Source organism: Vombatus ursinus, unplaced genomic scaffold (assembly GCF_900497805.2).
Source record: "Vombatus ursinus unplaced genomic scaffold, bare-nosed wombat genome assembly UNPS02009132.1, whole genome shotgun sequence".
NCBI lineage: Eukaryota > Metazoa > Chordata > Mammalia > Diprotodontia > Vombatidae > Vombatus > Vombatus ursinus.
Genome location: NW_020948910.1, coordinates 14,132,504 through 14,158,892, shown reverse-complemented (window position 1 = coordinate 14,158,892; position 26,389 = coordinate 14,132,504). Strand labels below are relative to the sequence as shown.

At 33.9% G+C, this 26,389-nt stretch overlaps 1 protein-coding gene across 6 annotated transcripts in view; it reads right to left on the bottom strand.

Moving 5' to 3' along the window:
- AHI1 (Abelson helper integration site 1) overlaps positions 1 to 26,389 on the bottom strand; it is a 250,985-nt gene that overhangs the window by 176,863 nt on the left and 47,733 nt on the right. For all 6 annotated transcript variants that reach the window (XM_027850706.1, XM_027850707.1, XM_027850708.1 and 3 more), the window contains exons 11-17: positions 24,238 to 24,370; positions 18,218 to 18,341; positions 14,640 to 14,869; positions 12,458 to 12,561; positions 8,121 to 8,239; positions 6,860 to 6,990; positions 3,169 to 3,309 (exon numbers count right to left, since the gene is read on the bottom strand). In XM_027850706.1, coding sequence (XP_027706507.1) covers positions 3,169 to 3,309; positions 6,860 to 6,990; positions 8,121 to 8,239; positions 12,458 to 12,561; positions 14,640 to 14,869; positions 18,218 to 18,341; positions 24,238 to 24,370 — 982 coding nt within the window. The remainder of the gene's footprint in view (positions 1 to 3,168; positions 3,310 to 6,859; positions 6,991 to 8,120; positions 8,240 to 12,457; positions 12,562 to 14,639; positions 14,870 to 18,217; positions 18,342 to 24,237; positions 24,371 to 26,389) is intronic.

The following is a 26,389-nucleotide window of genomic DNA, read 5'->3' as shown; positions in this document are numbered from 1 at the left end:
ATTGCTACCATTATTCAAATGCAAGGCAGAACACATAAATACAACAAAGACAAAATAATTTTAATAGACATTTAAGCATAAATTACATAGAATTTATATTTATTACTGTCAAACAGTGATACATTTATAAATGCTGAAGGGGTTTTGCGCAAGCAAAGAGAGCCAGCTAATATTAGTCTGGAATGAGTTTACAAGGAAGGCGAGGTTGAGCAGTGCTTATAAGAAGAGAAAAGACATGCTTTGGCAAAGAGGGGGTGGGAACATGTTCTAAATGGTGGGAATAACAAAAGTGCTTGCACAAAGGTGAGAGTGAATGAATAATAAACTGGGGTAATTCAATGATAAAAATTATCTGGGATTGAAATGATTTGCTGGCGGTAGATGATGAAAATCTCAAAGATCAAAAAGATCAGCATATTAAATCCTGAAAAAACTGCAGGCATGGAATCTTTTCCTTTACTTTTACAGGTTGATGTAAAATGTACATGCTGTATAATAGGTTCAATTATAAAGTACTTATCTGAACATTTATCTTGGACACAGAGAGGGAACTATTTCAGAATGCTTGTTTGAACAAGACAACAGAAATTTTTTTATGATATAAGAAATTCTTTTAAAAATTTTTCCACGGTTTGAACTTAATGTTCAACTATATGAATTATGTGAAAGAGAAAGTACTTAGATGACAAGTTGTTGATTATATAATAAGCATGAATTAAGTCTCTATATGATGAACAAGGGAAGAAATACATACTAAAATATAGTAGTTATTTTTATATTTCACCCAGTAAAACTTTTGGAAATGACATTTTCATTAAAAAGTGGCCTTTTAGCGAAAACTGATGATGTTGCTTTTAGTATTTAACAATTCTAGTAAAAGGTTTTTTTTTTTGAAAAAGCATTTAATTTATTAGCAATTTTTATATCCTATAACAAAATATTTTAGTTTTATGACTCATTTCCATTATCTACGAGCTTAATATTTACCATTAACCATTAATGAAATCATTCTCCCACAGATTCAATTCTCATTTCTATGCAGATAACTCCCAGATCTCTGTATCTATCTAGCCATAATCTCCTGAGCCCTAGACCTATATCACAAGCTGCCTATTGGACATTTCAAAATGGATGTCCCAGAAGCATCTCAAACTCAAAAAGTCCAAACAGAATTAATTATCTTTCTCCCCAAAACCAGCACTCTTCCAAATTCCCTTATTACGTACAAGGGCAGCACCATCTTTCCCTAGTGCAGGTTTACAATTCATGTGTCATACTCATGGCCTGACATCCCCACATATATTCAACAAGCTGCCAAATATCATTTATTTCTCCACAGTGTTTCTCACAAATATCCCTTTCTTTTTACACACAAACTCATGTACTCTATGGTCCAGCCAAAGTGGACTACTAGCTGTTCCTCACATACGACATCCATCTACATACCTTTGCCTTATATGTTCCCTATACCTAGAATGCTCTTCCTCCATACCTATGCCTCTTCGAAATCCTCAGTTCCTCCAAGAATCTGCAAGAGGCCTTTCCTGGTCCTCCCAGCTGCAAGTGCCTTCCTATCCAAGGTTGCCTTGTGTCTGTTTTGTATGGGTCATACTTAGAGACATATGAATTCATATTTTCTCCTCTATTAGACTGTAAGCTCCCTGAGAACAGGCTGTTTAATTTTTGTCTTTTCACCCCTAGTGTTTAACACAGTGCCTGGGATACTACGCACTTAAAAAATATCTGACTGACTGACTGACTTTAGAGAATCATATTGTACCTTCAATTCCCAAAGGCATGGCTGTAGAAACATGTCTCTCTTAATGATGCTATCATAATTCTAAGGAAAAGAGCAGCAACAACGCAGGATGCTTTAAATATACTAAACTAAAAACACATTCATAAGTTACAATTAAAATACATATACCTTTTCTTCCAAATTTCTTAAAATCATCAAATTGTTGAATGAGAAGAGACCTTAGATATTCTTTTATTCTTTTCCTTTCTCACAGTATTTTATTTTCCTCCTTTTTACATTAAGAAAGTCTCAAAAGATTTAGATTACTAAAATGATATGGCATTAATAAACATAGCAATGGGATAAGAAATTAATTGAATCTATTTCAACTTGAAATATTAAATATCCCAAATTTCTAAATATTATTGAGGAAATTAGGTAAAACTGCAATAAACTTCATATAGAAAATAAAATATGTCCATCACTGGTTATCAACATTGATAAAAATACAGCTTTGCTGGTATACACAAGTCAAATACCAAATACAACCTAATCAAAATATTACATAATTGATTAAAAGCAGACTTCTATAATTTCATTTAACACAAAATAATGAAACTTATATTAAAACATTTTCCTAATAATTTTAAAGAAAATGTATGCTGCTCAAGTTACAGACTGCTTCCCTTGTATATCTGAATCCAAACCACAGTTCGCTATTCCTTCCATATAAGTATATTTCTGTTTTTTATTTTTTTCCATAATAATCATGTTCAAGAAAAAATCATAATAGTTCTTTATGTAGTACTCTGTAGTTCACAAAACATTTTACATTTGTTATCTCATTGAACCTTCATATCAGCCTGGTAAGGTAGGTATTGAAAAGACTGTCAAATACATTCCATAAGTGAGGAAGTGTACTCAGAAGGATTAAATAATGTGCTGAAAGTTTCATGGCTAATAAAGCAGGAGAGCCAGGCCATGGACCCTAACCCTTTGATACCCAAACCAGCAGTCTTTCAGGGCCACCACAGTGACATATTTTATAATAATAACAACAAAAAAAACAAACATCTCTTTTACTTCCTCAACTCACTGACCATACCTTTGTTAATAAGCATCAGTCTTTACTAGAACTCAAAGTTCTTGGCTGTCATCTTTATATGTCACAGAAACTCAGAACTTTAAAGTACCTTATGGAGCACCTAGTCCAATCCATACCTAAACAAGAATATTCTCTACATACTCAACAAGTGGACATCCAGCTTTTGCTGGAAGACTCTTATAAAAACCCACTAACTGTGAAAGCAGCCAATTCTACTTTTAAATAGTTCTCACTGTTGAGAAATTTTTCTTGAGATTTAGCTGAATTTTACTAAATGTCACTTTTATTATTTAGTGTATTTTTACTTATTAAGTAGGAGTCTTACCTTTGTAATCATAAATATAGACCAGTATTGGCTCATTTTGACCAAATGCACAAAATGCCACCATATGTTCATGTGGATGAAAAGCAACATCTCGAAGAGGTGATGTGAATGAAAGGTCAGAATACATTGCAACTTGGTCTCCTAGAAAAGGAAAAAATAATATTACTCAATGAGTCAATTCTTTTGAAGTTTCATTTTTCTATCCTTCAATACACTGATGAATCTATGATCTCATCAACTCTGCTGATATCCCTGCTGATATTAAGATTATTATATTAAAGTTATATTATTATCATCATCATTATTATTATATCCTTTGAGGTTTAAAAAACACACTATATACACTCTATCTCACTTTATTCTCAAAACAACACTGTGATGTACTAAAAATATTAAGATTCAACAATTTGTATATTCACAAAAATGCCTATGCACAAAGGTATTTCGCAAATAATTAATATTTTTATAGTCATATAACTGAAATTTTAAATCTTGAATAATTCAAATATTTTAGAAAGCATTTTAAGTAACTATATACCTTAAATTAATTATTTATCCTTGACTTATACATCCTAGAGTTAACTGGAATTATACAGCGAGTTCATAACTTATGAACATCTCAGTTACAAATATTTCCCATAAACCAATAACTAGTTTGTCTGAGGCCTCACTTCTCAACCACATCTCTGCTGGAATATCTCCAGTCCCCACCATCACTAAAGACAGTTTCCTATCCCACCCTTTACTGCCTCAGAAACCCAATTTCTATTGCATATGCTTGGTGTATGTGTGAATGTGAGTGGGGATGAGGAGTGGAGGGCTATTGTTGAGGGGAGAGAAAGGAACTATTCCCATACATGGGGCTGCTTGATTGATCAAGTATCAATAAATATTTGATAATGAGGATAATGTGTTTCTATCATCCTGAAATGGAAGGCAAAGTAAACTTTTCATATACAAACATGGTTATGAATGGTAAACGAAACAGTATTATTTTAGTACAGTAACAACTGACCTAGATAGGACTCACTTACTTAGCTTTCTTACTTATTCTCTAAGAGACACCAAGAACAAGGGATTAAATAAAATATGCATGACGAAGTCCATGACTTTTATTCACAAATGACTTCTACAGGTCCTATTTATTCTCAGGGCCTCTTTATTTTCATACACAAAGCTAACAATCTTGGTTTTCTTGTTTCTAAGCCCACAGAAAATTATAAGAAGCAAATTATAAAGTTAAAAAAGCAGGGGGAAAAGTGACAGGGCTGATATAGGAGGAAATGAGACATAAAAATATAAAAGCAAAGCAAGCAACAGAACTCCAAAAGACACAGCAGTGAAGATTCATGCAGTGTGGGGCCAAATGTCCTATCACATCTGGCATAACCCAGTGCTTTTATTGTACTACAATCTAATACAATAACCAGCATTCATAACGATGAATTGGATTTATGAAACAGAAATACTAAAGTGTGTTTGGTAGACTGTTTAACAAAAGTCAGAAAAGCATTTAATACATTTTTTAAAGATTTACCTTCACAAAAGTAATTATTTAAAAAGTTTTGATGTTTAAAAGGATAAAACCTTTTGTTATCCAAACATCTCTGCAACCGAAAATGGCCTACTGGCTTAAAGCTTCCAGACGCCAAATTCATGGCATTGTTGAACCACAATCTAATTTAAATGTGCAATCTTGGAAGCCTAACACTAAGGATGTTTCTAAAGCAAAATACATTCTAACAGTTCTAAAATTTCCGAAATACAATCCATTTCTACAAAGTAGAGTATCAGTCAAATATAGGCCACACTTTTTCCTTGCACTGACAAGTAAAACCTGAGAATCATCTGAAAACAACGCTCATATTAGGAATGAGGATCAAGGGAATGAAAATAAAAGTTATGAACAAAAACAGAAGAGTGATAAGACTGAATAAAAATATTTACTGAAGTTTTAAAAATAAAAAACCCTTCTATAGTATGTCTTATACAGTCATTTTAAGCAATTATTTTTCAGTATATAACTTTTTTTTCCTTTTGAAGAAAACCCAACTTTAGAGGTAAAGTTTACTGAGCCTTTAATTACTTACAGTTGGACTTAAAAAGCAATCACAAATCTAAGGACTTGAGGTTTCCATCTAGATTTCTTTTGTTGCTGTTCTTGAAACATTTCATTCATGTCTGACTCTTTGTAACCCCATTTGAGGTTTTCTCGGCAAAGCTATGGATTTGCCATTTTCTTCTTCAGCTCATTTTACAGATAAGGAAACTGAGACAAATAGACTTAAGTTACTTGCCCAGGGTCACACAGCTTGTAAGTGTCTGAGGCCAGATTTGAACTCATGAAGAGAAGCCTTCCCAACTCCAGGGCTGGCACTCTATCCATTGCATTACCTAGGTGCCCCTCCATCTAGACAGCCCACATCAGTTAATATTTTAAAATAATACCAATGTTGCAAAGAAAACTACTAAATATCCAAATTCCTATGGAATTTAAATAGAAAAAAATCTAGTCTATGGAAAATAGAGTAACTTGGTTTTATCTTTTCCTCCACACTAAAACATCTACTCTGTGACCTGACCTAATCACCTACAATGATTTTCAATAGCATTTCACAATCTAACATTTTATACTAGTAACAAAAGAAATAATTTGTCACACTCAACCAAGTATCTTCTATCAGGTAAAAAAGGATATCATCGATGGGCAAGACATATTTAATAGCCGTTAGACAATGGACAGGACAAGAGATAGACTGAGATGAAAAGAACATTTAAATTCCATTTCATGAAGCTCTCCAAATGACTTCTTGAACAAATGTCTTTAGTTCCAGTTTAAAACTTTTCCATCATAAAGCAGATGAGGCAGAGGCATGGGGCAAATCAAATTTAAAAGTTTACTCAAGCAGAAGAAATTTGAACTCTTTAAGGTAAAATTTCCAATTAGATATTATTTAATCTATATATTTTGATTTTAATTATAATTTAAAATAATAGCCCAGCTATAAAATTTACATTAAAATGTAGATATAACATCAATACAAGACACATGATTTTCCTCAGGTAATATTATTCTAATTGTGATACTATCTCACTATAGGACTATACTTTAAAAAAATGGACTCAGAGAGTGCATCATTGAAGTATTCTGCCAAAATAGCAAATTAGGGAAGAAATAAGAAATGGTAAAAAGCAAAACAAAATTTAGCATGAAATTAGTTTTCTTAGCATCTTTCTCATCTTTATGAAAACAAATCAATAGCCTTCAAAAATAATACTAAAAGTTTAGACGTGGAATTTTCTGGGAAACTATTTCATTAAATGGGCAGCTAGGTAGCATAGTGGATAGAGTATGGGCCTGGAGTCAGGAAGACTCATCTTCCTTACTTAACCTTACTTCCTTACACTTAACCCTGCTTGCCTCAGTTTATTTGCCTATTTATTTGCCTATTTATCTGTAAATCTGTAAAATGAGTTAAAGATGGAAACGATAAACCACTCCAGTATCTTTGCCAAAAACAAAACAAAACAAACAAAAAAAAAAACCCAACAAACCCAAATGAGGTCATGAAGAGTCGAACACAACTGAAAATGATTGGACAACAAACATTTCATTAAATGTGTTTTTATAGTTTCCTATATTTTTCCTACATCATTCGTTTATTTTATCAAGACCTAAATAAATTCTTACCTGTTTCTGGGTTCCAAACATATGCTATACCATCCTCACTCCCAGAAAAGAGAAAAGTCCCACATGGTGTTAAAGTACTATGAATCTTCTCCCTGTAGTTTGCAGCACCTACATACTTCCTTGTTGCTAATCTAAAAAAAAAAATAATCTAATAAATCTTTATTTCTTTAATGTACTCATTAATGTTAACATTGAATCATCTTTAAAAATTAGTATTCAGAATAATTTTCTATTAAATAATTCAAGAATATCATTCACATGAAATTATTTTAAATTATCATATTTACAATCTATATGTATATGATTTCCTTCAAAATTTCCCTCCTTTTGGATTTGAACGATGTTGAGTCCTTTTTAGGGGCATTTAGTCTTTACTAGAGTTATCATTATTCTTGGGCTTTATCTGCTATATATACTGACATTATATAATTCTTTTAAATTCTTATCACCAAACACAGTGCAAGATATATCGCTCAGACCCTTATGACCTCATGCCTGGGTTATTACAGTAATCTAGCATTGAGTAGTTATTTCTTCAGTGACTTGAGAATGCTTTTAAAAATTTCTTAGTTAAATAAAACGCTTATTTTTTGTAAGTCACAAATTCAATAAAATAGCAACCTCTCATTTGTTCTATAGGAACACCAATGTAAAAAATAAAAACTACTTTAGAAAATATGTCCTTTCTCCCTTAAGAATCCCATTTCTGCTTTTTCCTTTTAAGTACATGATCCCATGATAATCTTACTTTGAAAAAAAATGAGAAAACATAGATTCAGAGTTGTAAGGAACCTCCAAGGTCATCATCTAAGCCAATAATTTTATAGAGGGGAAACTGAGGCAACAAGAAATTAAGTGACATGATCAAGATAATAAAAGCATTAATGCATGCAAGAGCCAGGATTTGAAGTCAGATTCTCCTACTGTAAATTCTAACTCTTTCCACTGTACCACTCCCTTACCCCAGGTTAATTTATTAGATGAAATATCTTTTGAACTAGTCATGCATTTTGTGTAAATTTTATTTTTCACTGCTACATGTAGAATAACACTGCTAATTCTACTATTCAGATAAAGGGAATTCTTTTACTAAAAGCTGCAAATTGATGTTCAATTAAAAAAAAGCATTTTTTAAAAAAGGAAATGGCAAACTTTAAAAAATAATGAAATACATAACAAAAAAACTGATCCATATGAACCAGCTAATTAATAAGACTAACACTTAAGGTTAATTGTTCTGTTACCATTTAAATCTACTTACATCCGGAGATCCATAATTCTCAGAGTACTATCCTTGGCATGTATTAACAAACGCCTTCCATTTGGATGAACTTCTAAGTGGCTTATAGGAATCCCCTTAATATCATTTTCTCTAATTTCCTATAATGACAGAAAATTCAAAAAAAACTATGATAAAATTTCATTCAAATGGAATTTAAAATATTTTTTAAAAATCAACATCTCTATCTGTAGTTAGGAAGCTTTTAAATGTCTTGCTAATGGTTGAAGATAATAAATATTTAAATGGCTTGATAAAAATTCCTTTTAACTTAAGATGAGTTGAAAGTTATATATAAACTTTACTCTGTTTTATAAAAGTCTGTTTTAAACGACCCTATTTATTTCTATACCATGGAAATCCATTTTATAACAAATTTATGTTTTTAAGATTTTTAAAGTCCATAATTAACATTTACTTCTACTCATAAGCTCCTCTTTTAAAAGATACTAAAATGTCTAATTTCAGTTTAATTCACAGATAGGAAAAATGTGAAAGCTGAATATATAAGCTTTTAAAGTTTATGCATTCACAAAAGAAAGGCAGAAGTCAACCTTTAAATACTATTCCAATCTCTAACTATTTCAAAATAGACTTCCATCTCAACTTAGGGGAAGGGAGTTATTGAGATATTATTCTTCAATCATTTAATTTAGCTTGTAACTGAGGGGGTTTTAGACAGTTGCTCTAGGCAGCTACAGAAGGCGCCCTACTAATGATGTCAGGGAAGCCGAAATACTGCAGTGTTGGTTACTTGTCTGGACTGGCATTGAATCAGAAGAGGCTATCCAAGGTCCGCCAGGCAATTTTCTTGTCTGGATGACGGAGAGAAAAGGAAAAGTTGTAAATGCAAAATCACTGAGGGAAGGCGAGAGAAATAAAGGGCATATGGTCCCTTACCAATACGCTAAAGCTTATATAGCCTCCTCTTCCTCAAGGGATCTTCTTTTTCCTTTTTTCCTTTCCTCTCCCGGGGGCCTCTCCTGATCTAGACAAGTAGAGACAGAAAGACCTTGAATAGCGCTTCTGTCCCAGTGTCATCAACAAATGCCATGGGTACTGAGCACCAAAAGGTACTGGGCCAGCAATAAAAATGAACCAATGGAAGTGATAAACTAAGGGGAAAATATGGAAGACATACCTCCCCAAAAGGGTATTTTACAGAGTTAAAAAGTGAATGTAATTTGAGAAACGCTCTTCTGAAAGTGAAAGCAACACTTACACTGATATAAAGGTGAAAAAAAGAAAATTAATCTGCATAACAAGTTGAGGATGAGGTGTAAATATGACATTACTACTAGATTTACATTTTTTACTAGCTATTGCAAAAATCCTCTTTTTAAAAAAATCATTTTTGTTCTCAAACTGAGCAATTCTGCAGGGGCAAAAACTACTATTTTATTTAAATTTATGGTCCTGAACTAAGGACACACAGCACAGACATGTCTTCAAAGTTTCTTGTTCTACATAAGCTGCTTGCACCCAACTCCTTACTCTGTTGGCCAACAAAGTACAAGAGAATAAATTTAATTCTAAGTTGCAGTATGTACTGTTAAATTCCAAAACCGATTAGAAACTGAAAAGAGCCATGAGAATTAACTATTTTTTGACTTTTTCTTTTTGAATATCTCAAATGGAATATTATTGGAATGCAGCAATTCAAGGCAAATTGTCTTTTAGTTGCTATTTTTGAGATAAAGAAACACACAAGGGCTTTCACAGCAAATAATAAACTGTGCTTTATGTACTTAAGTGATTAGAATGGGGCATTTGGAATCTTGCCAGTCACTCACATAATATAAGTAATTAGACAGCTCTTTTTAAAATATGTGTAATTAGGCTATAGTATGAAACCCAACACACCACTCATTAACCTGACAGACCAGAATGATTCCAAAAAGAATACATACAAATGTTTTTTAAAACAGGTTTTAGAGACTCAGGAGGTTGAATTAAAGCTCACAAAAGGTCTTTTCCCCAACTTAAGAGAGTCTTTCATTTGTACTCTGAGACACTGTTAATGAACTTCATTATGAAAATTCTAAGAACAATAGTATCTTCATGTAGGACAAAATCTTTAAGAGATAAGCAAATATCAAGAAGCAGTGTGGTACGCTACAAACAACACTGACTTGGAGGTCAGAGGCCCTGAGTTCAGGCCCTTCTGTCACTTAGAATTTCTGGGATCCATTTTTTTTTTCCAGGGCACTTTGTGTTTCTGGGCCTCAATTTCCTCAGCTGAAAAATGAGAAAGTTAGACTAGAGGGCCTCCTGGGTCCCTTCCAGCTCTAAATCTAGGCTCTTAATCTTATTAGTCATATTAACTTAAAACTCAACTTTCTGGAATTATGTTATTTCCTCTTAAAAGATAAAATCATCAATAACAAACTACCAAAAAACCCATTAAAAATTTTAAAATAAGGCACAATGGACAATAAATATATATATGTATGCATATGTGTGTACATATGTGTGTGTATATATATACATATACACACACACACACACACATATATATATCAATTTGTTCCCATATACCAATCTGTCACTTTTTTTTTTTACAGTTTTTAAAAATTTTAAACTTAAAAATATAAAATGAGAAAAGAAAAAAAACATTGCCATGTAGACAGTAGGTCATAAGAGTGGACTCAATATAAAATAATAAATTTCCATTTCAAGAAAACCTATATAATAAATACTACACTTCGTTCTCAAAGATGCCCAGCTTTTCTTTGCCTCCTTCTTGGTTTTCTTTTGTTCTTTGCTGTGCACTTTTTACTTTACTTTTTTTCCCCTCCCTCCCCTTTCTGCACCCTAAAGAAGGCTACTATTAAGAGTGGATACATATACATAGATATTTATAAATATATACATATATATACATAGACACTCATACACATATACGTAAGACCATACTATGCTTATTTCCACCTGTCATAGGTCCAATCTTTCCATGTTTTTCTAAATCAACCAGCTCATCATTTCCTACACCACAGCAATATTCCAACCCACTCATATCCTATTTGAGAGACTGTCTACGAAAGTTTTTCCCTGATTTTCTGCATTCTTTCTATTCTTGGCTACATAGGTTTTATTTATACAAGAAAATTTTAATTTAAAATAGTTGAAATTATCCTTTTTACATTTCAACAATGCTCCCCCTTATAACAGTTTAAGGTCTGATACTGCTGAGTTCCTTTACATACTTTTTTCCTGGTTTCTTTGAAGTTCCTGACTTCTAGCTCTTCCAAATGAACTTTGTTACTATTTTTTCTAACTCAATAAAATAATTTGTAGTAATTTAATTGGGCTGACATTGAATAGATAAAATTGTCATTTAAAAAATTATATTGGCTTTACCTACCCATGAACAACAAATATTATTCAATTATTTAGATATGAGTTTCTTTGTATGAAAAGTGTTTTATATTTATGTTCATTCATATAGTTCCTATGTATATTTTGGCAGGTATATGCTCAGGTATTTTATAATGTCTAGGCATTTTAAATGGTCTAAAACAGAACTGAATAATATTGCTGACACATAGTATAGTTTTTCTATTTTTCATTTTTGATTAAATCTATTTTAACTTTAACTTTGTCTGAGATCATGATTATTATCCCTGCTTTCTTACATAATAAATTCTACTCCTGCCTTTTATTTTATCTGTGTGTATCTCTCATTTTTATAATGTTTCCTGAAAGCAACATATTGTTGAATTCAAATTTTTAATCTGCTATTCATTTCCGTTTTATGGGTAAATTCATCCCATTCACATTCTAAGTTACAATTACTTGTGTATTTTCCACCTTCCTATTTTTCCTCATTATCCTTCTCACCCTATGTACCCTAATCTATCACATTTCAACACAAAACAAATCCCAACAATCAAGTGACAGGTCTAATTACAACTACATAATTCTAAAATACAAAACTGCTGACAAACCACTGACAAAATAACAATGTGAAATGAACCATTACAGGGTCAAGATGAAAAGGAGGAAAGCAAGAAATTCAGTGTTCTATAATACTAATTCTAAATGTGGAAAGGTTAAAAACTGGAGCTCAAAATTCACATAAATATTTTCCCTATATATAGTAAAATCTAAAAGACTGACTAATATCTAGAACATCTTCAGTGAGTCATCACTTATATTTATCAGCCACTTGCAAAATGTTAGGAAGATATTCAAGGGAATTTAATTTCCAACTACAATAAGCATATATATTGTTAACTTGAAAAGAGAAAATTGCACATCATTATTTATGTTTTTACCTCCTTAATGAATCATCAAAATTTAAAATATGACTTTATAACCTTATTTATGTTCCAAAGTCGAACTGGATGTTGTTCATTTTCTCTGACCAACGTATCCCAGACAATAATCAATCCTGAACTGTCTCCTGAGTACATATGAAGTCCTGTGAGGAAAAAAAAATCATTTACAAATACAAAAAATTAAGCAAAATTTTTTTTATTCATTAAACATTCAGTAATATGCAGATGACCGTCCCAGGCTGTATAAGAGACACAAAATTTAGGTAACACATGGTTATAGTCCTCAAGAAGCTTATAGTCTAGTAAAGGGATAAGAAACAAACAGATAACAATAATATGCAATATTATACTAGAAGTCTGTTGTATAAAACCAAAGTCTATGTAACATCTAAGTAAAGAGAATCAGGGAAGGCTTAACGGAAGAGGTGGCATCTGAGACGGAAGCACAGCATCTCAAGTTGGAAGGAGACACAGAAACCGTCTAGTTCAGACTTTTCCCGAGAAAAAAATCCCTTGAGCAGCGTCACCAAAAAAGAGTCACCAAGCTTCCATTTGAAATCCTATAGGAACTCTTAACTCTCCAATGCATCCCATTTTACTTCTGGATACCTAAAATTGTTAGAAAGTTTTTCCTCAATCAACTAATAAAAATTTATTAAACAACTACTATGTGCCATGAACTGGGCATGGCTGGCACACAAAGCCAAAATCTGATTCTTTTTATCTTCTTTAAAGCATTGATCCTTGTTCTGTTGTCCAGGACCAAGCAGAACAAGCACGGTCCTGTTTCTTCCCTTTTTTATTTTAAAACTATTTTAAATACTATAAACTTAATAATTAAAACAAACATTTTATATAAGAGACATATAAGAAACTGTTCAGTTTGTTTTTAAGAAGTATATACTTCTATATAGATGTATGTAAAAGAGTAACAAAGTTGTTCTACTTCTTTATGTCTCCTTCACTTTTTAGTTTTCATTTCTTTTAAGGAAACTGATTTTATTAATGATTTTCTCTTATTTATCATTACCCACTAGCTTACCATCCTCCCCCACCACCTTTCCTTATAAAAAATACATATTGCTGAGCAAAACAAATTAACACATTAGCCACATTTGAGACCATATATGTCATACGTCATCTTATGTCCACCACCTTTCTGTGAAGTCATCATCCTTCTAAAATCAGTATTCTTTGTAGTTTCAATCAAAATTTTCAAGGGCTTTAAAACTGCTTTGTTTCATATTATTTTGCTTTCATCCTATAAATTGGTTTCCAGGTCCTGCTCATTTCATTTAGCATTAATTTATAAAAGTCTTCCCAGGTTTCTTCTAATCTGTCATATCTGCCATTTAAAAATTATTCTATTCTACTCATATACCACAATTTCCTCAGCTATTCTCCATTTGATGGTTGCTATTATTGTTCAGTCGTTTCAGTCATGTCTGACTGAACCTCAGAAACTCAATAGCTTTCATAAAATAACAGACAACAAATCATAAAGTAACTGACAACAAATCTGCCTCTTGCAAATATACACCTCAGAATATTGTTGAGAATTCAATAAATACATTATACTGGAACCACAGCATTACCATTGACAAAACTGTTGCCCACAACAGCCCAAGCATAACAGTAATCCATAAAATATTAAGAGAGACCTTTAAAAATAGATGTCATCACATCCAATGCTTAATATCTAACTTTGGTAGAATGAAAAATTTTTGAAAGAAATCAAAAACACGTGAGAGCAGGATGAGGGTCATATCATCCTCAATTACCTGCCTGCTACTGGAGTTGTTTCAAAAATGCTTTCAATGAACCCTACAGGATATGAGATTAAATTCTCATACTTTTATTCAGTTGCCAAAAGCAGTTATTTTATTCATCTCTGCACGCATCCACAGAATCTTAACTCTCAAATAAAAACAGCAGGCTAACAACTTGTGACAGAGGTATTTCTACTCAAATAAAAAAGAAGAGGGAAAATAATAATAATATAGTGATAATAATTGACATTTACACAATACTTTAACATTTGCAAAGGGCTTTACATCAATTATTTCATTGATTCACACAACAACCTGTTAAGTAAGTATAAAAAAGTATAATGAGAAGTTGAGATTTCTAAGAAATTACAATAAAGAAATGAGAAAAACTTGTATTTCATGTGGCTATCCTCTGAATATGGAGGACAATGTATAGCTTGTATTCTACATACCTTCAGCATCAAAACAGAGAGAGTTGATAAAACTTTTGTGGCCATCAAATTCCTGTAATAACTGACCATGAACTTCTTTCACTTTAACATTCCACACTCTTATCACAGAATCATAACATCCCGTAACTACCAGGTACCCTGCAACTGGGTGAAATTTGGCCGTATAGACAAATGAAGGATGAGGGAAAACTTTTACAGCAGCTGAGCCTTGGCTTTCAATTTTCCACATTCTGGAAAGAAAAGTCATATATTACATACATGCACACGTACACATATACTAGTTAAGGTCTAAATATAAATACAAAAAAAATGACAAAACAGGAAAATGATAAATGTTGGATAAAATGTGGGAAAACTGGAACATTAATGCATTGTTGGTAGAGTTGTGAACTGATCCAACCATTGTGGGGAGTAATTTGGAACTATGCCCAAAGGGCTATAAAAATGTACATACCCTTTGACCCAGCAATAGCACTTCTAGGGCTGTATCCCAAAGAGATAAAAAAAAAACAGGAAAAGGACCCACATGTACAAAAATATTTATAGCAGCTCTTTCTGTGGTGGCAAAGAATTGGAAATTGAGGGGATGCCCATCAACTGGGGAATGGCTGAACAAATTGTGGTATATGAATGTAATGGAATACTATTGTGTTATAAGAAATGATGGAGCAGGCAGACTTCAAAAAAACCTGGAAAGACTTGTATGGACTGATGCTGAGTGAAGTGAGCAGAACCAAGAGAATGCTGTATACAGTAACAGCCACATTGTGCGATGACTAACGCTGATAGACTCAGCTCTTCTTAGCAATGCAAGGATCCAAGACATCTCCAAAAGTCTCATGATAGAAAACGCTATCCAAATTCAGAAAAAGAACTGTGGAGTTTGAATGCAGATCGAAGCATACTATTTGCTCTTTTTTTCTTCTATTTTGTTTTGTTTCTTCTTTCTTGCGGTTCCTCCTATTAGTTCTAACTCTTCTTTCAACGTGACTAGTGTGAAAACATGTTTAATAAAAAGTATATGTAGGGCCTGTATCGGATTGCACGCCATCTTGGGGAAGGAAACAGGGAGAGAGGGGGAGAAAATTTGAAACTCAGAAGTTTATGGAAGTGAATGTTGAAAACTAAAAATGAATTAATTAAAAAATACAAAAAATTTTTTTCTAATAACACACAGAGCCCCAAACAAAGATATGTCTTTAAAATAATTCATGGGAAATAGAGACTTAATCTGACGTTAATTCTATAACTAAATCCATTAAACATCAATTAACTGTTATTTGGAACATCACTCCCATCCTAAGTATTTTAATATCGTTGACTTCTGATAGTTATAAATAATCTGTCTACTCATCAACAGAGGTTAGCTACATAACTCAATGAATTAATAAGATATTGTATAAAACTAGAGCAGCAGTAGCACAGTAGAGTAAATAGAAAGCTAGATTTAGAACCATGAAGACATGGGTTTAGGCCCCACCTCTGCCAGGTACTGGCTGTGTGACCTTGGCAGTATATTGGGCAACTCTCTAAGACTATAAATGTTGCCAATAGTAGAGGGAACAGTAAAAGTTTATTATATTAATGAATACAAATTCGAAGTTCACCCACACTTTTCAAAATAGAAATGATAAACATTACTATCAAGTGAAACTAAACCCCATATTGTGTTCTTTAACATAAACTGAAGAGTTTATGGGAGGTAGTGTGTTAGAGAGGAAATGCACTGGAGCTCAGGTGACCAGACTCATTTCCTTGATTCTGTTATTGCCAGTGTGACTTTGGGCAAGCCTGTTTACTTCTAAGACTCAGTTTCTTCATTTGTAAATTGTGCACAATACTTTTCTAGGACAAATTGCACTTAATGAGTGACAGTGGTAACAGGCAAGTTTAGGCCTTAGAACTCTTTCTAATAAGCAGGTTATCATGCTCTTTACATTTTAGATAGGCTAAAAGATCAGAAACAGATATATTTCAAGTTATTTTTTCATGATTTGAAATAGGAAAAATGGATGCCTTTGAAAAATATGTGTTCAAAACCAGAAACTTAACTGTTTAAACACAGAATAAGATCGATGGATAATGTGAAAGTGCTGCCATGCTTTAAAAAAATTCTTATGAAACAAAGATGTATATAAAAGGTCTGAAAATTCCAAATAAAACTTTCCGTGTTAAAAAATAAATTACTAAGTTGTTAATCACTGTTGCTGTTCTAAGGACTCAGACACTTGAAGGATCAAACCCCAGAATGTATGAGGATGGATGTTAGCTCAGGCCTTCTGAGTATCTACTGTGCCTCTTAGCTGCCTCAAAACAGTCACTTACTAGCTGTGACCCTGAATGAAATACCTTAACTCTGTCTACTTCAGTTTCCTCACCTGTAAAATGCAGATAATAATAGCACCCCAATAACCATAGGGTTATTGTGAAGATTAAATGAGATATTTGTAAAGCCCTATATAAATACTAGCTATTATTATTAAGATAAGAATTGTGTATAACACAAAAAAGAGAGTCAGTGCCAGATGTATACAAAGGAAATAATATTAGGACTAAGATTAGAATTATATCAATTATATAAAATAAGCAAGTGAAAATCTCAAATGAAATAAAACATGACTGAAATAAGAATAAAGTATGTATTAAATTCCATTTCAGTGTATAAGTACCTTTTACTTTATATAACCGCACTCTAGAAAAGTTTGCTATAGTGCAAATCCTATTTTATCACTGACTACCATAAAATCAGTGAGGAAATACTGAGAAAGGAAAAGAAAAATTCCCCAAAAGACTGAAATAACAAGCTTGGCACTACAGCACAAAAAGGCTATGCTTATAGGACACAGAACACTGTAGTGCTGTAGTCTAAGACTCATACCTTTTGGACCACAACCTGAAGCTTTCCTCTCCTCCTCCTCTTGCTCCTTCTCTTTCACCTCTTCCTCTTCTTTGTGTCTGGTTATTTACAATGGGATCGCTCAGATATGGACTCTAGCAAGTGTTTTTGCATAAACTGTTCTGTTTGATCCTTACAATTTGGCAAAACAGGTAATTACAAAATTCTCATCTCCATGTTACAGATAAGGAAACTGGGGACAGGTGGGTCACAACACTACGAAAACAGTGCAGATGGTGCTCATAACCTGGTCTTCCATTCAAGGTCACCGTTCAAGGTTCTTCTCACTACACCATTATCTTTTAATGTGAATTTTATTGCTATACTAATTAAACTGAAAGTGATAGAAAGATAAGTTCTAATTTTCAGAAAAGATACACCCAGAGAAATAAATATTCTTAAAGCATAGAAAAATAAGCTATTAAAACATTTTTTTAGAAACTTGTAATAAATATGTCCTAATTAGCAGAGAATTGAAAATATATAAAAGATAAATCAAATACACATTTAAAAACTGTGCTTAGCACAGAAATTTAACATTACATAATCAATTTGTAAAATGAATATCTGCTATAGGCATATCACTGAACATAGCTGAAGCTATATTTGTATTCTTTTATCTCCCCTGATTTCCTTTTAGACTCAAATACATTAGCAGTAACCTCTCCTGAATTATACTGACCTGACAGTGCTATCAGAGGATGCAGTAAGAAGATGTTGATCGTCTTTGGACCAGCAAAGATCATAAACAATATTGAGGTGACCACAAAATTCTCTCAAGGAACACCCCGAAGGGATTTCATATACTAAAGAGAAAGATTTGAAAATTAGTGAACAGGCTATTCACAACAAAAATTTTCATAAATAACGTGACCATTTGAACTGGAAGTGGGCTAAGATTTACCTTTGTATATTTTTGAAGAGTTTATCAAGTAAACAAATAAAATTATCAAGACAAATAAAATTTCATGTTCTACTTAAGAAACTTTTCAAGTAGTCTCAAATGTTGCCGCATCACCTGATTATACATTGAATGCATTATGGCATGCTAGGAAATAGTGCTAGACTTGAGAGTCAGGAGACTGGGGTTCAAATCTCACCATGACCACTTACAAGTTATGTGAATAAGAGCAAATCATTTCACCTCTCACAAATTTATCTGGTCTTCACATCTGGAAAATGGGGATAATACTTGTACCATTGACGTTACAGGATTATTGCCAAAAATTTTTTTTTAAAGGTTGCACAATCAATCAACGAGCATTTATTAAGTGCTTACTAGTTTTAGGCACAGTGCAAAACACTAAGCATACAAAGACAAAAGTGAAACAAAGAGGTTATATTCTAATGGATGAGATAAAACATATATACTTGAATGTATTTCCAGAACATATACCAGGTAGTTTTGTGCCCAAGTGGGTGGGAGGAGAGGGTACCAGGAAAGGTTTCATAAACAAGATGACGTTTGAGGTATGTCCAGAAAGAATTAAGAATGCCCAGAGGTAGGGGTAAGGGAGAACACTTCAGGCAATAACAGACAGTGCAAAACATGGAGGGAAGAGATGGAGCTTGGTGTGTGAGGAAACATGAACAGACCAGTATGGTTGGAATTCAAAGTAAGTCAGTAAGTCAAAAAATATTTATTAAGCACCTACTATGCACTAGGCTTGGCACAAAAAAGAAGGGAAAGACAATCCTTGCCCTCAAGAAGCTCAGCATCTTATGAAGGAGACAACAAATACACAAATACGTACAAACAACATATACATATAGGATAATTAGGAAATGATAAAGAGAGGGAAGACACTAGAATTGAAAGGTTGGGAAAGGTTTCCTGTTGAAGATGGATTTTAGTTGGGAATTGATAGAAACCAGGATAGCCATTAGCAGAGATGAGGACGGACAACATTCCAGACATGGAGGACAGTCAGAGAAAATAACTAGAGCCTAGAAATGGAGTGTCTTATTCATGGAAAAGCCAGGAGGCCCATGTTACTGGATCAAAGAGTATGTTTGGGGAGTAAGGTATAAGATGACAGAAAAGGTGAGCGGGTGATAGGTTATGAAGGGCTTTGAATGCCAAACAGAGCATTATAAAAATTTGATCCCGGAAGAGATGGGGAGTCACTGGAGTTTACTGAGTAGAGGGGCGACATGATCAGACCTTTGCTTCAGAAAAATCACTTTGGTGGCTCAATGGGTAATGGACTGGAGTCGGGAGAGACTTGAGTAGGCAGACCAAACAACAGGCTATTGAAATAGACCAGGTGTGAGGTGAAAGGGTCTGTACTAGAGTGGTGGCAGTGTCGGGGAGAGAAGGAAGGATATTTGAGAGACACAAAGGTGAAATCAACATGCTTTGAATAGCTTGGATATGAGGGGTGAGAAATAGTGAGAAATTCAGGATGACTCCTAAGTTGTGAGCCTGAGGAACCTGGAGGATGCTTTTGCCCTCTACAGTAACAGGAAATATAGAAGGGGAAAATGATTTTGGAGGAAAAATAATGAATTCTGTTATCATGTTGAATTTAAGATGTCTACTGTATACCCATTTTGAGATATCTGAAAGGTAGTTGGAGATGGAAGACTGAAGGTTAGCAGGGGTTAGGGCAATACAAGTAGATTTGACAATCATCAGCAAAGAAATGATAATTTAAAAATGGGAACTGATGAGATCACCAAATTAAGCAAATAGAGAGGGAGAAGAGAAGAGGTCCCAGAACAGAACCCTGAGGGACACCTGTGGTTAGAGGGCATGATTTGGAAATATTTTACTTAAATTCCATGTTCTAATAAATTAAAATATTCCCAAAATATAGGGATTCTTTTGCATTGATATGGTTAGAAATTGATGGAGCTAAAATAGTGGAATATTTATTCCAAAATATATCTCTAAAATGAAAATTTTGAATTTCATCTCTGCTACATTGCATGGAAAGTTTATAAACATCTACTCCCACCTAGTGGTTCATACCCTAACACAATACCACTTTAAACAATTTAAACCACACAGTTAAATTACACAGGATGAGCAATTTGCCTACTGTTTCACTCTAATATGTATTTCCTCTACTTGGAATAATTGATTTAGACTAACTATGTATTAAGGGGCAGCTATACATGGTACAGTGGATAGAGTTCAGGGACTATAGACAGGAAGACTCATCTTCCTGCATTCAAATCTGGCCTTAGACATTTACTAGCTGGGGGACCCTGGGCGCATCATCTAACCTTGTTTGCCTTAATTTCCTCATTTTTAAAATAAGCTGGAGAAGAACATAGTAAACCACTCCAGTATCTTTGCCAAAACAACCCCAAATGGAATCACAAAGATCGACACAACTAAAACGACTGAAACAAACTATATATTAAACTACTGCCCCAAACTCTAATCCCCATTTAGGTATCTGTTTTAATGTTTGCTCAGTAAGTAGGATGGTTGAAACCTAAACTAAATATGCAAGGCTCTAACCCACACTCCTAATTTTTGGTTTCTCCCTACATGCTGATTTCTTCCCTGAAACCTGGCTTCTGACTTCATGACACAACTGAAACTTTTCTTTCTCTCCTTCTAAAGTTACCAATGATCTCTTAGTTGTCAAATCTAGTTCTCAATCCTATACTTCATGACCTCTCCAGTATCTGACCCTACTGACCACCTCTCCTCCTAGATATTTTCTTTTTCTTTCGACATTGCATCTCTTCCCTCTCCTCCTACCTGTTTGATCACTCTAACTCGGTCTCCTCAGTTGGAACGTCATCCATATGATGCCCCTTAATTCTTAGGTACATCTCAAGGCTCTGCCCCAGCCTCTTCTCTTCTCCCTCTCTACTCTCTTACTTGGTGACCTCATCAGCTACCATGATAATTATCCTCTTTATACAGCCAAACTCCATACATATCACCTGAGATAAAATCTTACATCACCAATTATTGGACATTTCAAATCATATATCCCACAAACAGTAAACCTCAACTTGTCCAAAACAATTCATTATCATTCTCCCCAAACCCACTCTTATAACAAGCTTAGGTAGTTCTATAAGAAAACCATTATTTTTCTAATCTCCAAACCCTTATTGCCACAAGAACCAAATAAAAATTCTTCTATCTGGCACTCTCCTTCCCACAACTGACAGTATATCCAGACTGACCTTTATGCTGCTCCTCAAACATGACATTCTTATTCCTCCTAATGTCTTCTCTTCCTAAATTACCAAACAAATAGCTGAGTAACAGAGAATTATTTGTTGAAGTAGAGGGTTTATGATGACAATTCAGGCTGAGTAATTACTATAAGGAATAACAGAAAGTTTATTTTCAATTCTCACTTGGTTTTAGTGATCAATTTAGGTTGTGAGAGGAAATCCCTTCTTCCCTGTTCATCTCACATGACTTAAATGTCTTCCCCCCACTATCTCCTACTTTCTCTCTCTCTCACAAGAAGGGGTCCTTCTACTTGTCCACCAAACACCTCAACATGCACCCGTGCTTCTCATTCCATCCCATCTTCTTCTGCAGACTGTCATCTCAATCATCCCCACTCCCCCATTAATTTTTATTCTTTCCCTATCTACTAGCTATTTCCTTCTTGCCTACAAATATGTCCACGTCTTCCTCATGCTTAAAAATCCCCGATCCTACTATCCTTACTCGCCATCATCCTATATCCCTTTCCTTTTATGGTTAAACTCTAATCACTGCCTCCACTTCGTTTCTGCTCCCTTGACTCTAAACCCAGTTCAATCTGGCTGCCAGCTTTATTCAACTGAAATCTTCCTCTCCAAAATTACCAATGATCTCTTAAATGCCAAATCTAATGATAATATCTTGATCTCTCTGAAGCCTGTGACATTGTCAATCACCTTCTTCTCCTATATATTCTTTCCTCTTTCAGGGTGCATGTTTCTCTCTCTCTCTCTCTCTCTCTCTCCCTCCCCCTCCCTCTGCACCTCTTTTCCATTTGTACTGTCTTATTTAGTGATTTCATCAGTTCTTCCTGTTTTATTTATCATCTCTATGCAGATGATTCCCAGATCTATAGATCCAGTTCTAGTTTCTCTCCTGACTCTAGTCTCATAGCACCCATTGCCTTTTTGACACCTCCAACTACATGTCCCATAGGCATTTCTAACTCAATGTGTCCAAAACTAAACTCATTATCCTTCCTCTTAAACTCTTCCTCTTTTGAACTTTCCTATGTCAGTATCTCCTTTGAATTTCAGTCCCTCCTCACCAGCTGCCTATCAGACATTTCAAATGGATGTCCCAAAGACATCTCAAACTCAACATGACCAAAAAAAAAATTATAAGCTTTGCCCAAAAACACTTTCAAACTTCTCTATTTCTGTCAAAGGCACCACCATTTCCTTTAGCCTTTTGAGGTTTTAATCTTAGTGTTATCCTAGATTCTCCTTCACCTCAGATATCTAATCAGTTACCAGATCTTGCCCTTTTTACCTTCATACTCCCAGTGTCTCAGCTGTTTTTACTGTTTTTACTGGTACTTAGTTCAGTCCTGAGTTTAGGTAAGGTTGAGCCTAACTGCAAGGAAGAAGATCTTTCCTGGGATCCTATGTTACTGTTACAGTAAGTAGGCCCTCATGTAGCCCCCACTTTCCCATCACCACCCAAACCTTGGGCTGGACTAGCCCCTAAGTCCTCCCCATTGTGTTTTGTGTCTTCTATACAGCTCATGTATTTAAAAGTGAATTAAAGAGATTGAACCACACACACAAAATTTTTTTTCCCACATGACTCCTTCTCTCTACTCCCAGAGCTACCACCTTAGTTCAGGCTCTCATCACTTCTCAAGGCCTATTGCAACAGCTTCCTAATTGGTCTCTTGGCTTCAAGACTCTTCTCAATTTAGTCCATCCTACACCGGGCCAAAGTAATGCTCCTGTAGTCCATAACTAACCATGTGACTCCCCTATTCCTAATTTCAGTGGCTTCCTATTGCCTCTCTGTTTAGCTAGCCCTATAAGACTTGACCTCAACTCACCTTTCTAGTAGACTCACTGGACATGATTCTCCCCCCTGCAGTCTGTGATTCAGCCAAACTGGTGTTTTGGTTCCTCACACGTGACACTCCAGCTCTTCTTTCTGTGCTGTTGCATTTGTCAATCCCCATATCTGGCCTGGGGTGTGTCCTAATATTTATTCATGAAGTCCCTCCCTCCCTTAACATGCAGCTCAAGAACCAGCTTTTGCATGAAGTCTTTCTTGATCACCCTAATTCCTAGTTCCCTCTTTCTCAAATTACCTTGTAATGAATTACTTTGTATATATGTGTACTTATTCTTATTCACTTAGGGGTTGTATCCCATGTATTCCAAACACCTGGCACATAGTACATACTTAATAAATATTTGCTAATAGATTGATTAATCAAGTTGGTCTCATGAGTGTTTTGAAATACGGATTAATCCAGCAAATTTGAATTAGGAAAGTTTTTACCTTCCTTGTACTTTGTCCTTGAACCAGAATTATTATCTTTAATCTGCTCATTCTTTTAAACATCTGAATAGCACTAAAAAATGGTTAATGCTATTATATTTTAGGTGACTGAGTTTTTTGGTCTCAAAATAAGAACTGTAATGAGTTCTTTAAAAAACTAATATAAGAATTTCAAGTGCTTCTCTTCAGCATCCTCCTACAGACCATAAAATTCAGATGAAACATACAGGTTTACAACTTACAAATAACAGGATACCCATCATGGCCTGCACATGCCGCTGCTAACATTCTTCCATTCTGGGAGAAATTAATACAGAAACATCCTCGTTCTCCTGCATGCAGTGAAAACAGGTGCTTGTTTGGGATACGGCAAACCTATTGAATACAATTTCCCATATAAAGTTAGGTAAATTAAACATCTATGATGGTTCAATGATAATTTTAATTACTACTGAATTCTTTTTTTAATAATATTTTATTCCCCCCCAATTACATGTAAAAACAATTCTTTAATAAGAATTAAGTTTTGAGTTCCAACTTCTATTCCTCTCTTTCTCCCTCCCTAAGATGGAAAGTAATCTGAAACAGGTTGTACATGTACAATCACATAAAACATTTCCATATTAATCATTTTATACAAGAAAACTTGAACAGAAAGAAAGAAAGAAAGAGGAAGGAAGGAAGAAATAAAGTGAAAAATAGATTGTTTCAGTCTGTATTCAAATAATATCTGTTCTTTCTCTGGAGGCATATGGCCTTTTTCATCATGAGTCCTTTGGGATTAATCGCCTTGGATAACTATTGTGGAGAATAGCTAAGTCATTCACAGTTCCTCATCATACAATATTGCTGTTACTATGTACAGTGTTCTCCTGGTTCTGCTCACTTCACTTTGTATCAGTTCATGTAAGTCTTTCCAGGTTTTTCTGAAATCGTCCTGTTTGTCATTTCTTGTAGCACAATAATATTCCATTACAATCATATACCACAACATGTTCAGCCATTCCCCAATTGACAGGCATCCTTTCTATTTCCAAATCTTAGCCACCACAAAAGAACTACTACAAATATTTTTTACTATTGAATTCTTTAAGTGTTTCATCATTGGACTGAATAAATTTTAAAACAGCAGGAGGGAGGCGGGAACAAAAATTTTTTTTAAAAGTTTGTTTTCTAGATCTCTTTTTCATACCTAGATAGAGTAGTGAGGAAAAAAAAGAATCAATGCCTTCACAAGTTCACTTTTCCTACAGCTTATGCCTTTGAGAGGTCCACTTAGGGTTCCATAGTTAACTGTTCAGGAAACTACAGGATAAAAAAGGGACTATGATTTCTATGTGGAAACGGGAATATATTAAAATGTAGAATTTATCATTAAAACATTTCAAATAATCTAAAGAAAATAAAGGGGAAAATGCATATACATGGCATAATGAAAAGTTTAGGAACATAATAATTTTTGTCTTTTATATTCCTTATCTCACTTTGTTTTCTAATTTCTACATTGCTTCACAATTTTGCTACACAAGAAAAATTAATCCAAGAGACCATTCCATTAAACTTAATTTTAACAGTATTCCTTTTTTAAACTGTCAATATTTGAGGAGGGCAGACTGATGTAATTTTACTATGAATTCATAAGAAATCTTTGCAACACGGTAAGAAAATAATACTTGTAGTAGTTGAAAGACTAATATTAAAATTTTCCTAGTAATTTTATATATTTATAAAATATATTTTATCACCAAAAAATCAAGAGTAAATAAAATAAATCATTTCATTGATCACATCAAATACTTGTTATCAGTACATCAGAAAGGACTGCTGAGCCCTACTGAAGTCTAATATTATGTCTCTGATAAGGAACAAAAGGGTTGATTTGTCAGACAGTTTGGAAATGGATCTCCCTGGAATTTTCCTCAAAAGTTGGGAATGTATGCCAAACATACCCAACATCTCTTTTATAAACATGGATTCAAATTAAAGTTCAAAAAAATTTATCAAGCACTTATTGCATATAAGACATCATGAAGTCATTAACGATTACACTAAGATTCTCAATCTAATTTCTATTTTCAACCTATACAACCATATAAGAAAAAAAATTCCAAGTACAACACCATACTTTCTTTTATTTGAAAGTTTCAAGCACTCAAGTAAAGCCCCCTTAACCTGCATGATTTTATATATTTTCATAGTATTATTATTATTATTTTTGTTATGTGAACACTAATACGTAAGGGGGGAAAAGGAGCAAGCATGTTACTATTTCCCAGCCACTGTACTAAGTGCTTTACAAATATCTTATCCTCACGAAAACCCTGTGAGGTAGGTGCTTGCTATAATGATCCTCGTTTACAATTGAGAAAACTGAGGCAGACAGGTTAAATGACT